The 17,074-nt window shown below is 42.3% G+C and overlaps 1 protein-coding gene across 3 annotated transcripts in view; it reads left to right on the top strand.

Moving 5' to 3' along the window:
* LOC148010691 (uncharacterized) overlaps positions 1-13,623 on the top strand; it is a 40,513-nt gene extending 26,890 nt beyond the window's left edge. For 2 of the 3 annotated variants that reach the window (XM_087671837.1, XM_087671838.1), the window contains exon 2: positions 12,604-13,623. In XM_087671837.1, the coding sequence (XP_087527963.1) occupies positions 12,619-13,413 (795 nt within the window). In that variant the 5' untranslated portion in view covers positions 12,604-12,618 and the 3' untranslated portion in view covers positions 13,414-13,623. Of the gene's footprint in view, positions 1-12,412; positions 12,495-12,603 lie in introns of those variants that run through there. The other variant, XM_087671839.1, reaches the window with a different exon arrangement.
* The last annotated feature ends 3,451 nt before the right edge of the window (positions 13,624-17,074 follow it).

The raw sequence follows: 17,074 nt of genomic DNA, 5'->3' as shown, positions 1-17,074 counted from the left end.
TGGCCTTCCTCAGCATCTACACGAGGCAAGATTCTAGGTCTGAGACAGCAATGTATTTGTATGCCTATGGCTTATGTGATACGTTTACTGATGTCTATTGATACTGGATCACTTGAGGATGTCATGCCTCTTATGTGATGCATTTGGAGCTGATGTAGCTCAGCCATTGACTGTTTTGAACAGTCCCAGATTTGGTCAAAACAGGGCAGCACTTATCTCTTGAAGTCTATGCTTACCGGGATTGATCACTTGATGCATATCGATGTCCGGATGATGTTTACATGTATAGAGATGCTATGTTAATGGATTGCCATCATTTTGGTACTGATTTGAGGCTTGAAATACTCAGTCTGGAGCAGTGAATGTTTGCTGTAAACAGTTGGGCTGAAGCTATTCTACTCATGTATGCTTATGCCTATGCTATTCGGGTCATGTCTTGGAGATGTACATTGATGTATTGACCATCGGGGATTGGAAAAGAGTTCGACATTGCTTCTTAATCATTGGTTGAGCTTGAGCTCTGCTTTCCATAGCATTTGGATATTTATCTTGGATGTATCTTGGCACTTATCAGTCTATGCTTGATTGCTTTGGACATACACTTATACTCATGTCACCTACCTATGTCAGTTACATTGTTTGAGCTTTACTTGGGCTTGACATTCGATTGTTTGGAGTATATTTTGGAGATTTATTAGCTTGCCAGAGTTTATTTTGGGATATACTTGATGTCTATGGATGCTACATATGAATGTCACACCGTCTCCATGTTCGGGATGTCTCATTGATGCTTGATCTTGGACACTTGTCACTGGTGCTTGTACATGCTTTGTTCGAGCTTTGTTGCTTGATATTTATGGCTTTTGTGCCAGTGGGAGCGTCTTTGGATGCTTGACAGACATTGAGCAAGTGGTCTATGCTATTTGAGCTTTTGAGACTATTTGGGATTTCTTACCCTTTGGGATAATGCATGGTTTATATGTCTTGGTTTCTTTCGATGCTTATAAGTTGACTCTTTGACTTGGGTTCCTTTCCTTGTGAGCTGACACCTACTTGTGTCAAGTCTTGGTAGTATATGATTGACTTGGGATCCACTTCTCGCACAATTAGCTCTCATTTACTGAAATTTGTCATTTATTACAAGCTGAAATCTGCAGATTTTGAGCACTTCTCTGAGAGTAATGCTTACTATTTAATGTTATCTTGGTCATATTTGGTGGACAGGTATTTCTCTTGGTTAATCCACTCTTTTAGCCAATTTTAGTAGTGATTTTAGTGCATTTTCTGTTAATTACAGTAACATGCAATTTTGTCTTTTTTGCATTGATTTGGGACAGTATGGTTGGTTATCTAAAAGACAACTTTTTTTAACATTGCTAAGTTGGATGATACCAACTATGGGTATTGGAAGTCTTAAATATGGCAGGTTTTGGTACAGAAGTTACAGATTAAACCCTTGCGTTTGAAAGGTGTCGAACTTGAGGATATGGATGATGATATTTAGATGGAAGTTGATGAGCTATGTAAGTTTATCATTATTTTGTCACTCTCAAAAGAGGTCCATCATAATATTCCTGAAGATGAGAATCAGAGTGCATGGAATTTATGGGAGAAGATTCAGGAGCTCTATGCGTAGTAGAATCCTGCGTCACAGATGTATTGGCTAAAGCAGTTAATGGACCTTCGCATGAAGGAGGGGTCATCCCTATCATCTCATTTCAGTCAGTTTCATGCTATCATAAAGAATCTGTTGTCACAGGGTATTGAGTTCAACGATAACTTGCACCCGTTATTTTTTCTTGGTACCCTTTTTGAATCATTGGATGTCTTTCGTACTGCCATATGCACGAACAAGCTTGATGGGCTGAAAATCAAAGATGTTGAGAGTGCTTTATTGACTCAGAAAATCAATAGGAGAAACAATGATGCTTTCCGCTCTTCACATGCATTGACCGTTAGAGGTGGCAGACATGGCAGGCATGATAATGATCATAAGGGCAGGGACTCTCAGAAGTCCAGGTCCAAGTCATGTGTGATCTTACTTGTCATTATTGTGGGAAAGTAGGATATATTAGGCCACAGTGCCATAAAATGCGCGATGATAAGTGTAAGGAAAAGAGAAAAGAAAAAGTACAGGAAAAGCCTTTTGAGCGCAGTATTGTACTTGCAAAGTCCAATGTAAAGATAGAAGAGGTTAATATGATGCAAGTCACTGATTCAGATGACGATTACATACTTGTAGCTTCTTCATGCGATGCCTTACAGACTTTTGAGATACACTCTATGTATGCGCAGTGTTGGCTCTTGGACTCGGGTCCGTCATTTCATGTGACACCTTGTAGAGATTGGTTTCATACCTATCGTACTATGTCTGGTTCTGTGCGCCTTGGTATTGACAGGTTTCTTGACATTGTGGGCATTGGAGATGTTAGGTTGCAGTTTCCTTTTGGAAGCTCTTTTGTTTTGTATGATGTACGCCATGTATCTGCGTTGACTCATAGCCTTATGTTAGCTGGATAGCTTGATGATACAGGGTATTTTGTGTCTTTTGGAGACTCTGCATGGAAGATTACTCGTGGCAGGCTTGTACTTGCAAGAGGTGCCAAGTCTGGCAGCCTCTATTCCTTACTTGTATTTGGAGTTACATTGGATCATGTTTTACCTGTGGGTTCTATTTTCCATGTATCCCTTTGGCATGCTTATGTTAGTTGGACAACTTGATGATGCAGGGTATTTTGTGTCTTTTGAAGATTTGGCATGGAAGATTACTCGTGGCAGGCTTGTACTTGCAAGAGGTGCCAAGTCTGGTAGCCTCTATTCCTTACTTGTATCTGGAGCTACATTGGATCATGTTTTGTCTGTGGGTTTTATCTTCCATGTATCCCTTTGGCATTGCTCGTTTGGGGCATATGTCTCTTAAAGAAATGAAAATGCTTCGTGCTTTGCAGTATCTTTCGCCTTTTGACTCTTCGCATTTTGATTCTTGTGATAATTGTTTGTATGGCAGGCAGACTAGAAATACACATAAAAAGTCTGGTAAGAAATGCATGGGTGAGCCCTTGGCTCTTGTGCACTCAGATGTATGTGGACCTACGCCCTGTTAGGGGGGTAAAATACTTTGTTACTTTGATAGATGATTACTCACGTAAGGTTTAGGCTTATCCCATAAAGAGAAAATCCGATGTCTTAGACACTTTTCAGCGTTGGCTTGCATTGGCAGAGAACTAGTTTGGAAAAATGCTCAAATGTCTAAGGTCAGATAATGGGGGCGAGTATATATTACGTGCTTTTGAGCAGTTTTGTGATGAGTAGGGTATTAAGCGTCAGTTGACCGCCCCTTACATCCCAACCCAAAATGGTATGGTTGAACGCATGAATAGGACCATTCAGAAAAGGGTCCGTAGCATGCTTAGCCAGACTGGCTTACCGCACCACTTTTGGGTTGAGGCAGTTACTATTGCAGTGCATCTCATTAACAGGTCGCCTAGCAATGGTATAGACTTTCAGGTTGCAGAGGAGGTATGGGTAGGCAAGCCCTCCTCTTATGATTATTTGCATGTCTTTGGCTATGAGGCATTCTGCCATATTCCCAAGGATAAACGCAATAAGCTGGATCCTAAGAGTATTAAATGCATTTTCATTGGCTATGGAGATGCAAGAGAGATGGGTTACCGTCTACGGGATTCGGAGACGCGGAAAGTGCAGCCATGATGTCATCTTTCATGAGGACAAAATGCATATGCAGCCTGAGAAAGTGATTGAGATATGCAGAGTTATCTTTCGGGAGGAGCCACCTACTCCTGTTCAGCCCGCTCCACGGCTAGCTAGACACTGCGCAGCATCACTTGATGCTCATAGCCCAGATGTTAGACATGTTGATGCTAGATAGGATATTGGTCAGGCAACAGAGCCTGGCTTGAGGTGTTCTACTAGAGATAGATGACCTCTTGACCGTCTGCGCTCTCTGTAGATTATGTACTGGTTACAGATGCAGGAGAGCCTCTTACTTATGATAAGGCTATGCGTAGGGGTGTGTCAAAGTGCAGCAATGCGGAAGCGTAGGACAAAGACTAAGAGAGAGTGAACACAGAGAGGAGAGAGAGAGAGAAAAGGAGACAGTGTAAACGTAGAAAATCTGTGTGTGTAGTATGCTGTATAAGAATCTGCGTGTGTAGTATCAGAATCTGAAATCATTGAAGAATGATTAATCAAGTGTGCCACAAGAATTGGCTGTAAATAGCCAAGAAATAATAAATAACAGCATCAGGTCGGCTGCATTAAATACAACCGACAGTAGAAAACAGGCCGATTGTGCAGTCCGATTGCACTGTTGAAGTGGCACCTTCTCTGTCGTACTGTATTGACGTGGCACTGATTGTCCAGGAAATAACTGACTAACATCCCCTCTCAGATCTTGGACGGGTGAAAAGATTGAGGGATCTGGAATGCTGTCAAAGAAGAGCTTGGGGAAGCATCTTCGTAAACAAATTGGCAAGATTATCCTCCGTCTTGCAATACTCCACATCAATGGTCCCATCCAGAAGTTTCTCTCGAATGAAGTGATACTGGATCTCAATGTGCTTCATCCGAGCATGGAATACTTGATTCCATACCAAGGCAATGCAACTCTCATTGTCGCACCGCAGAAGATTAGGTCGAGTTTGGGGGCAGCTAAGCTTCTTTAACAATCTCCGAAGCCACACTACCTCACATGTGGTGGAAGACGCAGCCCGATACTCTGCCTTAATAGAAGAAAGGGCTAACGTGGGCTGCTTCTTGCTACTCCAAGAGATAACACCTGTACCTAAGATAAAACAATAGTTTGTAGTAGATCGTCGGTGGTCCACATCGCCAGCCCAATTCGAGTCACTACAACCTGCAAGAACCAGATCTGAAGCATCTGTACTTGTGGGATAAAAAATCCCTAAGTCAGAGATTTTCCTCAAATATCGAAGAATCCTCAGGGTGGCTTGCCAATGCACCTGTTTGGGTTTCATCATGAACCCTGCGAAAAGACCCACAGCAAAACAAAGATCAACACGAGTGTTGAGAAGCCAAATCAAGGATCTAATCAACTAACGGTAGCGTGAAGCATGCATCACGGGAGAGTCTAAGTGTGAAGTGGCCTTCCAATTCGGATCCATAGGAGTAGTAATGGGCCGACAAGTCTCCATCTCAAAAGCCACCAAGAGTTACTGAATGTACCTCTGCTGAGAGATGAAAATTCCCCTCTGATACTGATAAATCTCGTGACCTAAGAAGAAATGAAGAATCCCCAAATCTGTCATCTCGAATGCTTGATGTAAAGATGTCTTGGTATCTCGGACCTTCTGTGCATGATCCCTTGTCAAAATCAAATCATCAACATACAACACAAACAACACACGACCAACCTTAGAAGTGTGCGCATAAAGCTACGGATCGGCCTTGGAGCGTCGATATCCCAACTTCGTTTGAAGAAACGAGTCAATCTTCTTGTTCCATGCACGCGGAGCTTGCTTGAGGCCATACAAGGCCTTCTTCAACCTGTAAACTTTCCCATCCGAGGATCCAAAGTTAGGAGGCTGCTCAACATAGATCTCCTTCTGCAAGTCACCATTCAGAAAGGCTGACTTCACATCCAACTGATAAACAAGCCATCTCCTATGGCCAACCAAGGTAAGAAAGCTCGAATAGTCGCCATACGAGCAGTGGGGGCAAAAGTATCATGGAAATCAATGCCTGGGCGTTGAGCAAAACCTTTAGCAACAAGGCGAGCCTTGGGCTTGTCCAAAGAACCATCGCTAAGGTACTTGGTCTTCAAGACCCACTTGACACCAATCACCTTTTTGTGAGAGGGACGAGGCACAAGAGTGCGACGGGACACCACCTTTGAGCCGACGCCCGACCTTGGGGTATGGTATCCCTTTGAGGGAAGCCGTTGGGTTCGGCGGTTTTAGTTGGTGAGAGTCCAGCACTACTTGGGCCCTTGAACCGGGATGCTAGGTGCCTACCCACGCTTCGCCCATTGGGAGGAGTCTTCCAAGGGCCTTGGTTCTGAAGAAAGTAGCGAAATCATAAGCTAGTGGCATAGGGTTCCGCCTTTGAGTTTGATTAAGCACCCGGCTCAAAAAACAAAAACAAAAACAAAAAGCATAAGAGACCAAGTGCCATTCCTCTCAGTAGCCTCCAACTCGGCTTTCATGGCCTTCCGCCAATGATCAGATTGCAAAGCCTCCTTTATTGAAGTGGACTCTCGATCCTGCATAACATGGGTCAGTAAACAATAGTTGGAGCAAACAAGCTCCGAAGAATGTGCCTAGTTTTTCTGTGACCTCCGTGGTTGGTCCATCCTGCGGTTTCCATTCCTCAGGGATCCCCTTAATCCCTAAATCTCGGAGGGTGTTACAGGCCCAACGAGGAGGACCATCGCTCTCCATCTGCGGAAGGCTTAGGAACATTCACCGGCGGAAGCTCCTCGGGGTTGATCGGTGGAAGAGAAGACTCTGAATCCGAAGAAGAATCTCCATCAAGAGGCTCTGGCTCCAAAGAAACTGTCTTGCGAGCCCAACTCTCCCTTGGATCTCCAAGGACGGGGTGCTCCTCACCCCCCTCAGTGGCCGGTACTTCCATGCACCGCACATCTCAGCTCGTGTAGACATCCCGCTTAACAGGATCAAACAAACAATAACCTTGGGATTGGAAGCTATAGCCAACAAAAACTTGTCGTCGGGAAGCCGCCTTTAACTTATCACACTGTGTCTTCGGAATGTGCACATAAGCGTCATATCCAAAGATTCTGAAATAAGAGACATCAGGCTTACTCTCGAAGTAAGCCTCAAAAAGTATCATCCTGTCAACGGCCGAAGTGGGAGATCGATTAAGGATGTGAACTGCGGTAGCTAGTGCCTCGGCCCACAGAAACTGAGATGTCTGTCGGTGCTTCATCATGGTGCGTACCATCTCGATCACACTTCGGTTCTTCTGCTCCAAAATGCCATTCTCTTGGGGAGTGTTGGTGTTAGCAGACACCTGGTGAATCCCCCCTATCTGCACAAAAACGAGCAAACTCATTAGACATAAATTCACCTCCCTTGCATGAACGCAAGATTTTCAGTCGCCGGCCAGAACGGTTCTCCTAAAAAAGAAGCCAATCCTTGGAATGAGAGAAAACCTCCGACTTCAAAGTCAATAAATAGGCCCAAGTCATCCTGCTATAGTTATCTACGATCAACATGAAGTATAAGCTCCCCTTCAATGACTTGGTCCTCATCGGGCCACAAAGATCCGTAGATACAAGCTTCATGGGTGAAGTAGACCGCCTAGAAGCTTTGTAGGGAATTGCATCCCAATGTAGTTTCCCACAAATGCAGGAGACACATGGCTCACCACTATGTTCGGCAAGCCTCGGACAAAGGACCCTCGCGACGCCTTCCGAAGATACTTGTAGTTTAGGTGGCCAAACCGAGTATGCCATAGCTTGGATTGTGTCTGAGAAGTAAGAAGAAGAGAAGTAAGAGCTGAAGAATACTTTAATTTTTAGACTCCATTCTCCTCATACCCTATAGAGAGAATCTTCCTTAATCCACGATCAAGGACTCGAACAATATTACTGCCAAACTCCACCAAGAGGCTAAGAGCTTACATCTTATGAACCGAAAGTAAATGATACCCAAATCCTGGCACATGCAACATCTCAGAGGTGTGGGTACCACCACGTCCATCTGGAGTAAGCTGGATCTCACCCCGTGCAGCAATAGACACAAAAGAGTTGTCTCGAATGAGAATCTGCCCATGCAAAGGTCGCAAATGGGCAACACCAACGGAAGGAGTCATGTGCCGTGAGGCACCACTGTCCACAATCCACTCTCGAGCCTAGGGAGTTGTCATCGCAACATCAGAAGTTGTCGGTGTAGAGTCCTCAATGACTGCTAAGTGTAGAAAAACAGTTGATGAGGGTGTAGCCACCGCTCTCCATAGTCCTTCATGTCCTTCGTCTTGGTATCCTTATTGTCTCTGTCGGGACAATCCTTCTTCCAATGATTGGTCTTTTCACAAATATGGCAAGTTGATTCCTTCTCCTTGTCCTTCTTGGATTTGTTGTCCTCCTTCTTATTCTTTTGGTCATTTCTCTTCTTTTGAGAGGCTTGACCAACCAATGCCTCTGATTTGGAAGCATTCTGTCCCTTCAATTGTTCCTCCTAGTCCAAGACCATAGGAACCAACTCTTTTCACCGAAGAGTCGACTCCCCGCCTTGAAGCAATAAGAGCGGAATAAAAAGTACCGAATCGTGGTAGCAACTCGGATAATGAAGTGATCGCTATGTCTTCGGAGGAAATAGGCTTTCTCGCATTTTGAACCTGCATCTGAAGTTGCCGAAGCTTGTTGATGTGTTCCCGAAGCGAAGAAGACTTATTCACGGACAAGGTCCGCATCTACACCTTCAAGTAAACCCTCTTCATTAGGGTCATCCGGTTGTACATCTGGTCGAGCTCTAGCCATATCTCACGAGCCACTGTCAAGTGCTCGATGTGAGCTATCACGGCTGTGGTGCAAGACACAAACAAAAAAGATCGAATCTTGGCATTCAGTTTGTCCCAATGAGACTGGGCCTTGGTCAACTCTGCACGAGCATTGGAAGAGAGTTTGGACTTATCCCTCACTGAGGGCTTGTTAATCTCCTCCATCACTAGTTCCGCCAAATCATAAGACTCTAAAATGGCCAACATCAACCCGCAAGATGCGGTAATTATCACCATCAAGCTTTTGATCCGTTGGAAGAGCTGGTAGGACAGGCACCTTCTTGTCCATGATCGCCTGGAACTCCAAATCAATCTCTGTAGACATGTTAATCTGCAATACCTGCACAAATGCAAAAAGCAGCCCCCTTTGACTGTGAAAATGCAGCCTTCTAGGACTGATTCCTTCACTGCCCAAACCTTCTTCGCCCGCTGGAGGTGATGAAACGGTAAAATCTGCAATGGAAGGCCTTAAACACAGCCTTTCTCCCCTTCGAACAGCAATAACCTGCACCAAATTCACTGATTAGACTCCTTTCGTGCACGCCCACGCTCGCTTCAACCTTGATCCGATGCGCAGCCCTCCCGCTCGCCCTCGAAACTTGGAAACGCAGCCTTGTGTCGTGCTGAAATCTTCTCTTCAGATAGGTTCAGCCGTCAGTTAGTCCATCTTCACCGCACTGATACCATGTCAAAGTGCAACGATGCGGAAGCGTAGGACAAAGACTGAGAGAGAGTGAACTCAGAGAGAAGAGAGAGAGAGAGAGAAAAGGAGACAATGTAAACGCAGAAAATCTGCAATGTAGTATGTTGTATAAGAGTGCAGAAATACACAAGGGGATAGAGGAAGTATCTGCGTATGTCTTCGACTTGATGACCTCGATCTCCATCTTCAAGATCAGAATTTGAAATCATTGAAGAATGATTAATCAAGTGTGCCACAAGAACTAGCTATAAATAGCCAAGAAATAATAAATAACAGCATCAGGTTGGTTGCATTAAATGCAGCTGATAGCAAAAAACTGGCCGATTGTGCAGCTTGACTGCACTGCTGATGTGGCACCTCCTCTGTCGTACTGTGCTGACGTGGCACTGACTGTCCAGGAAATGATTGGCTAAAAGGGTGATTGTTACTCTTGGGAGAGGGCTATGCGGTTTGAGCTTGACTCATTGCATAAGAATGAGACTTGGGATTTGGTTTCCTTGCCTCAGGTTAAGAAGGCTTTGCCATGCAAGTGGGTGTATAAGCTGAAAAGTACCCTTGGACACCCCAAGCGGGCATATAAGGCTCGATTGGTTGTTAAGGGTTTTAAGCAGGAGCATGGTGTTGACTTTGATGAAGTCTTTTCTCTTGTGGTCAAGATGACCACTCTACGCTTAGTCTTGGTCTTAATTGCACAGCTTGACCTGGACTTGTACCAGATGGATGTCAATACGGCTTTTTTACATGGGAACTTGCATGATGAGATTTACATGGAGAAGCCTAAGGGTTTTGCAGACAGGCTTTGTAGACCCTGGTATGGAATACCTAGTGTGCAAGCTAAAGAAGAGTCTATATGGTTTGAAGCAGGCACCTGGAGAATGGTACCATAAGTTTGATGCATTCATGCAGTCACAGGGCTACAGTTGCAGTGCTATGGATCCGTACTTGTACACAAAGAAAGCTCGTGACAGTTCTTTACTGATTTTGGTACTCTATGTGGATGACATACTTTTAGCAGGGACAGCTCATGAGGAGCTCGATGCTCTTAAGGCTCAGCTCAAGTAGAGCTTTAAGATGAAAGATCTGGGACATGCCTCATATACTTGGTATATGCTCATGAGGAGCTCGATGCTCTTAAGGCTCAGCTCAAGAAGAGCTTTAAGATGAAAGATCTGGGACATGCCTCTCATATACTTTGTATATGCATCACGTGCGATAGATCTCAGGGACTCCTCTATTTGTCACAGAGAGAGTACGTACATAAAGTTCTTGAGCGCTTCCGCATGCAGGATGTTAAGTCTATTGGTTATGCATTACCTTCTCATATGAAGGTTTCACAGGCCGATTGTCCACAGATAGATGAGCAGAGAGCTGAGATGGCCAAGATTTCCTATGCATCAGTCGTGGACAGTCTTATGTACGCCATGATAGCCACTCGTCCAGATATTGCTTTTGCAGTTGGGGTTGTGGTACGTTATATGGCTACTCTTGGCAAGAAACATTGGGATGTCGTGAAGGCTATTATGAGGTACTTGAAAGGCACAGCAGATACGTGTCTTTGTTATGGCAGCCAGGATACAGGAGTGGTAGGGTACACTGACTCTGATTATGCAGGACATGCAAATAGTAGGAAGTCGCACTTTTGGCTATGTGTTCACTTATGCTGGAGGGGCTACTCTTGGATGTCCAGAGCGCAGAAGTCTATGGTCCTTTCTACTACAGAGGCCGAGTATATTGCAGCCACAGAGGCTTGCAAGGAGGCTATCTGGTTAGGCTGTTTGATTGCAAACCTTGGTATGACAGATGCTATGCCTACATTGTATTCGGTTTTTATGAGTGCCATTTAGTTGGCCAAGAATTCGGTCTTTCATGCAAAGACGAAACATATTGAGGTGAAGCATCACTTCATTCGCGAGGTCATTGAGGACAAGTCTGTTGACCTTGCAAGATTTCGATTGAGCAAAATCTTGCAGACTTGCTCACGAAAAGCCTCACTACCGAGCGCTTTGCCTTCCTCAGGAGATTGATGGGCGTTGGATGAGATGATGTATTTTTTCTCATCCTATTGTACATGTGCACATGTTGTACTGTCTTTTCTTTTTTCTTTCATTGGGGCAGATTCGCCTTTAAGTGGGAGGTTGTTGGGGGTAAAGGCGCCTTTGCCTAGTCGCCTGTGTATTACTACATTGACAGTACTTGCCACTGCACATTGCAAGTGGCGGGCGCTCGTCACAGTCACTTATTCTTTATTCTTTTAGTGATAGTTTGAATAAAGGAAGGCCCGGCCACACATTGTGGTTGTTGGAGTTTCCATTTGTTGTCTCTCTTTCTTGCTTTTGCTTTCCCACCATAGCTCTCACGTGCAAGCTTCGATCCTTCTCACCTTCCATCGAGATGCCTATGCAGTGTCTTTCTAGTGTTGGTCAGATCTTGAGGAAAAAAAAGATTTTTGCTACATCTCTTATATGCGTGGATGCTTTAGAGCTACTGGCACATATGTGTTGGCTCTAGGCTGCATCTCATTGTCTTTTAGAACGACAGTATACTTGATCTTTGGCAAGAAAATTTGAAGTCCTTGAGTAGGCTCTCAAGGTTTCATACATATTTTGAGCGTACAAGAGGTTTAGCCACTCTTAACTAGTCTGAATTTTTCACGTCTGGAAAAGCTCTTCCATTGACCCTTAAATCTCTCTTTGATGTTCTCCACAACAATCTCTACATGCTTTCTTTCAGCTACAGGTCACTGAGTGATAGGAATTGCATGGGTTTTCCCACTATTCGGACATTGTATTCAGCTAAGGGTACATTAGTGACCTAATAGAACAGTGGTTTCACAAAACAGAAAAAATTATGTTTTTTGTTGTGTTGACTGTCATGGATTTCGCTTGTTAATTTTACACCCAACGCAGGAGAGAGAAACCTGTGGGGACATCTTCCAAGTTTCTATTTTTGTTTGCCAATCACAGCTTGACTCCTCTACAAATATTGAGGCACACGTAACTCTTCAGACAAATGTTCCTGGTTAGTTTTAAACTTCATTGTGCAAGCAAACAATGTTAAATTGTGTATGGCAATAAACACACATGACCAGTCACATGTGATTTGCACAATGGGGCTTTATCCTTCCTTTGAGTTCTATTTTTTGTCCTAATAGAACGGATTGTGAACTTTTGACTAGTCTTTAAAACAAGGCATAATTGTGAAGCTTGGAGTGGGTGTGATAATTGCTTGGTTGAAATGTTATGCTGTTCACTTGCAAGAACTAGGCTGCTCAAAAACTGTGCGCAAGAAGGTAATAGAAAATTGAATGACAGCCAGTTTAATGTGCCGGCTGTGTCTTTGGTATGATTGGTTATTTTGTTTATCAAACATTCAGCTTGGTGTTTTCTTTTTCTGGACAGAGTTTGGTGCTGAAGATGAGTGCAGAAAGACCTGATGTTACAGTTACTGTGATATCACCCAAGCGCAAGAGAGGTCGTCCTCGGAAGAATCTTCCGTTGGTACCTTTGGGGGAAAAGAACACGGTGGCCCAAAAACCAGATGGGAGAGGCAGGAAACCTAGTCGAAATGTGACTTGGCCAACCGTTGATAGCACATTGGTTGGCCAACAAGTTCATGGCATTCTGGATGGTTGTTTTGATGCAGGGTATCTTCTCACTGTTCATGTGGGAGAGTCTCAAACAGTGTTGCGGGGTGCAATTTTTGAGCCAAGTTTGTCAGTCCCCATTTCTAAGTCCAATGACATTGCACCTTTCTCGAGCTTCATAGGGACTGAGCAGTCTGATGGCATTGTACCAGCCACAAGGCTTCTAGGAACTGAGCAATCTTATGGCATTGCATATCAATCAAGACCCAATAGAAGAATCGAGAAGATCCGTCGCCCATTGCGGCCTTTACGCCCTTTGCTTCCCTACCCTGTAGCACCTCCTTTTTTCTTAGCTAGTGTTTCTGCCCTCTCTAACCCCGGCAAAACTCTGATACCTTTGACTGGATCCATCCTTCCAACACAGTTCTCATGTTTGCCAGTACTCCCAGAAAGTGACTTCTTGCAGCCAGGGTTACCTGGAGATGAAGATGAAGTCACAGATCAAGGCCTTAAAGTTGTAGCTTTATCCCCAATCCTTGATCAGCACAGAGATACAGCATCGGTTCCAGTCAGTAATGGACTTGATGCAGATGAAGTAAAGAAGACCACCATTAGGACTGTCTGAAGCTGTAGAATGGACTCTCTGGGAAGACCCTCCATATCTTTGCTATGATGAAAAACCAGCCTGCTTGGTCAGTACACAGAAACCTTTATTTTTTGATGGGTTTCTTGTAAGCCTCCAATGCAATCCAATATAACAAACAATGCAGACTTGCCTTCACACTCAGGCTGCAAGCCAAGCTGGATAAATTTGAGCCAACTTTACAATGGAATTTGAAAGCTTGTTTGATGTGTGTGTTTATGCTCTCATGCTGATAGGACGTTACAAAGAGTTTGATGTTCTACCAATGTGCCAAGATGTTCTGGGATAGTTCTATGCTGGACAGGATGATAAACCTTCCTCTATAGATAACAAACCCTGACGAAAATTCTTACCGAGCCCTGTTATTAATAAGAGGTTAATGCATTTGACATGTTAATAACTAGTCATGCTTGGTTGGCCTTGGCTAGATAGATTAGTTGGTATTGGGTTGATGGACAATAAGTAGTCATGCGTGGTTGGCCTAGGCTAGATAGATCAAGCATAGAGGGAAGCAAAACATTTTAAAATGAAAGATATTAATGATGTCTAAACGATAGACAATAGCTAGCCTTGCTTGGTTGACCTTGGCTAGAAGATTGGTTGGTCTTGGCTAGATAGACAATAACCAGCCATGCTTAGTTGGTCTTGGCTAGAAGAAGTAATTCATTGGAGTCTAGGGCAATTACCATACACAACATCATAGAGCAACGTTGGAAGCTTCTGGAAACCCACATATAGTAGAACATCCCCTTCTTCTGAAACTATACGGCCCAAATACTTAATTTTCTTCTTGAAGAAGATACACTAGCTCTTTTTGGCACAATGCTTGTTTGCCCGAAGTATATCTAGGATAATCCCAAGATGGGTAGGGTATTCTTCATGTTTTTGAGTAGGTCAAACTTTCATCAAAGAATACAGACACGAATTCATCAATATATGGTTTGAAAATATCTTGCACCAATCTATTGAAGTCTGTTGAAGCATTAGTTAGACCAAAATATAAGATTGAATTCATAATGCCCATATCTAGTGTTAGGGCTATCTTTGAAATAACTCTTCTTTGATAGTGATTTGGTAGTATCCTAATCTTAGAGAAGGCCTTTGCACCTTGGAGATGGTTCAAAAGTTCATTGATCTTAGGGATTGGTTATTCATTCTTTTTGGTAACTTAGTTTGGACCTTTGTAGTCGTTGCAAGGTCTAAGTAATCCATCTTTTTTCTTTTGAAAGAGGAAGGAGCACCTCATGGAGAATTGCTAGCATATGTAAAGAATATTAAACTTTTAAACATTTAAAACTCTTTTTTTGGCTAAATACAATGCCAGACACATGGTTCATTGTGTGATTATAAAGCCATAATCTTTTATCCGAATGCGATAAAAATTAACATATGCACCCATTAGATGGTGGGAGCTCAATTAGCTCTCTTGAAAGACATCAATGTACTCCATCCATGAAGGCTCATCATTTTTAGTAGGTGAACTATCTTATTAAGCTTTATTAAATAAATTGAAATTCCTTTTTTGATCCCTTTTTGATGATCTTGATTACTTTATCTAGCTAGTTTTTCGGCTTTCTTGGCTTACATGTGTTTGGACTGGGTCACCATGGAGATCTTGTAAGGTAACTTGACTAGTCACATCTAGGGACAAGCCAATCCATTCTCAAGAGGCAATCATAGACTTCCAAGGGAATGATGCTAAAGTATGTTTTTGTAGGTTCTTTTGCTAATTGAAATTCTAGATACTTCATGACTTGAGTTAAGAACACTTTCCATTGATTAGTTTTACTAGAAATTTTCATGTTTCTTCCATTTTCAATTTAAGTCTCCTAGCACATTTGGGAGAAGTAAATAAATGAGTACCTCCATAGCCAACGAATTGAAAAAGATGTAAGTGGGAAGAATTCAATAACAAAGAATTGGTGATTCATACCTTGATTGTCCATTGTAGCATGTAGGTACCTCTTTCAACTTGATTTTGAAGGGAGGTGATGCTAGGAGGTATATTCCACAGTGGATTTCGTAAAACTAGAGGCATATTTCAAGGTGGATTTTGTGAGGTTTTTCAGTGGATTCCGTAAAATTATATGTATTTGCTGTGGCTCGTACACAAGGTGGATTTCTTGTGCGAGAAGTTGACGGGGACACCTGTCCCTTTTGGACGTTAGATTAATTTAATGTGCACGTGGGTGATTCCACAACGAGTGATTTCGCAAAATATTTAAACTAATGGACGTTTATGAGTTTGGAGTGCACTTGTATTAAATTAAGATTAGGATATAGTTTCAATCTATTTATTTATTTAGTAGCCAAAGACTGTTAGGTATTCACTTTTGTGGGTTTTATCTTATTATCTTCTAACAATTATGAATGCTTCAGTTGATGTATAGAGTAGGCAACGGTGACATTGGGAAGCACCGGGTGATGATGTATATTCAGATTACCTAGATGAATTATTATTTTTGATGGATGCGCGTCTTATTACTAAAGACGTGACGTCAATATTTATTTAGGTGCGCTTGATAAACATTTATTATTTTGTATGCGTATAGGCACTTGGTTTAAATATTTCATTATTGGATATTGTATTTGGACATAGTCCGACTTTTTGGATGTCCAAACACTTTATTCTTTATTTATACAAAAGCAAACACAAAAGCCAAAAGCATGTTAATTGTAGATTGGGCTATTTTTGAGCTTAAAAATTAATAAATTTATAACTACATGCCTTGTGAAGCGCTCACACAAGGCATGGGGAGAGATTGTATCCAATTTGTCTTTTTGTTTCATGTCGTGCAAACCTTTCTTCTTGCTTTATGAGCTTTTGTAGAGTTCTTTGTTTTTGGGGACCTTTCGGCGTTAACTATGCGCGAAATTCATTGTCCTCTATATCAAGGCCATATAGGTATTATTTTCACTTTAAAAATATCGGTTGAAGATTTTTATTGGCCATAAATGGAATCTGATGTTTTTAACTTTGTTTTTGAGTGTTTAATTTGTCAAAGAGTCAACCGACACCATGGTAAGCAATATGGTTTGTTAATGCCTTTTGCCAATTCTTGAACGACCATGGAAACATATTTCAATGGATTTTATAACTGATTTGTCTAATTCATAAGCTAATCATGATATGATTTGGACTATAGTAAATCGATTTAGCAAACAAGCATATTTTTTACCATGCAAGAAAATATTAACTGCATCTGAAGGTGCACAATTGTTTTTGAAGACAGTTTCACTAATCATGGTTTGCCAAAAATTATTATTTCTGATCATGATTCTAGATTTCGTAATAATTTTTGGATTACTTTGTTTACTAATTTGGATACTAAGATTGATTTCTCATCTGCATTCCATCTTGAAATCAATGGGCAAACATAAGCTACTAACAATACAATTCTAGATCTCTTGTGTGCATACACAATTTCAAAATCATAAACACGGGATACACACTTGTATCTACTTTAATTTGCATACAATAATACGCCACACACAGCTATACATAAAGCACATTTTGAAATCATTTATGGACACAGATTACCTACACCTATTACATCAATGTCGATAAAGTTAAAGCTACTGATGATATTGCCAATACGCATGCTACTATTTTTGTTGAAGTTAAATATATGATTGCGAAAGC

This window comes from Lygodium microphyllum, chromosome 29 (genome assembly GCF_053477565.2).
Source record: "Lygodium microphyllum isolate KBCC chromosome 29, Lygodium_microphyllum_v1.1.10, whole genome shotgun sequence".
Classification (NCBI taxonomy): Eukaryota; Viridiplantae; Streptophyta; class Polypodiopsida; order Schizaeales; family Lygodiaceae; genus Lygodium; species Lygodium microphyllum.
Note: the sequence above shows the minus strand (reverse complement) of the source record. Positions and strands in the feature narration are given on the sequence as shown.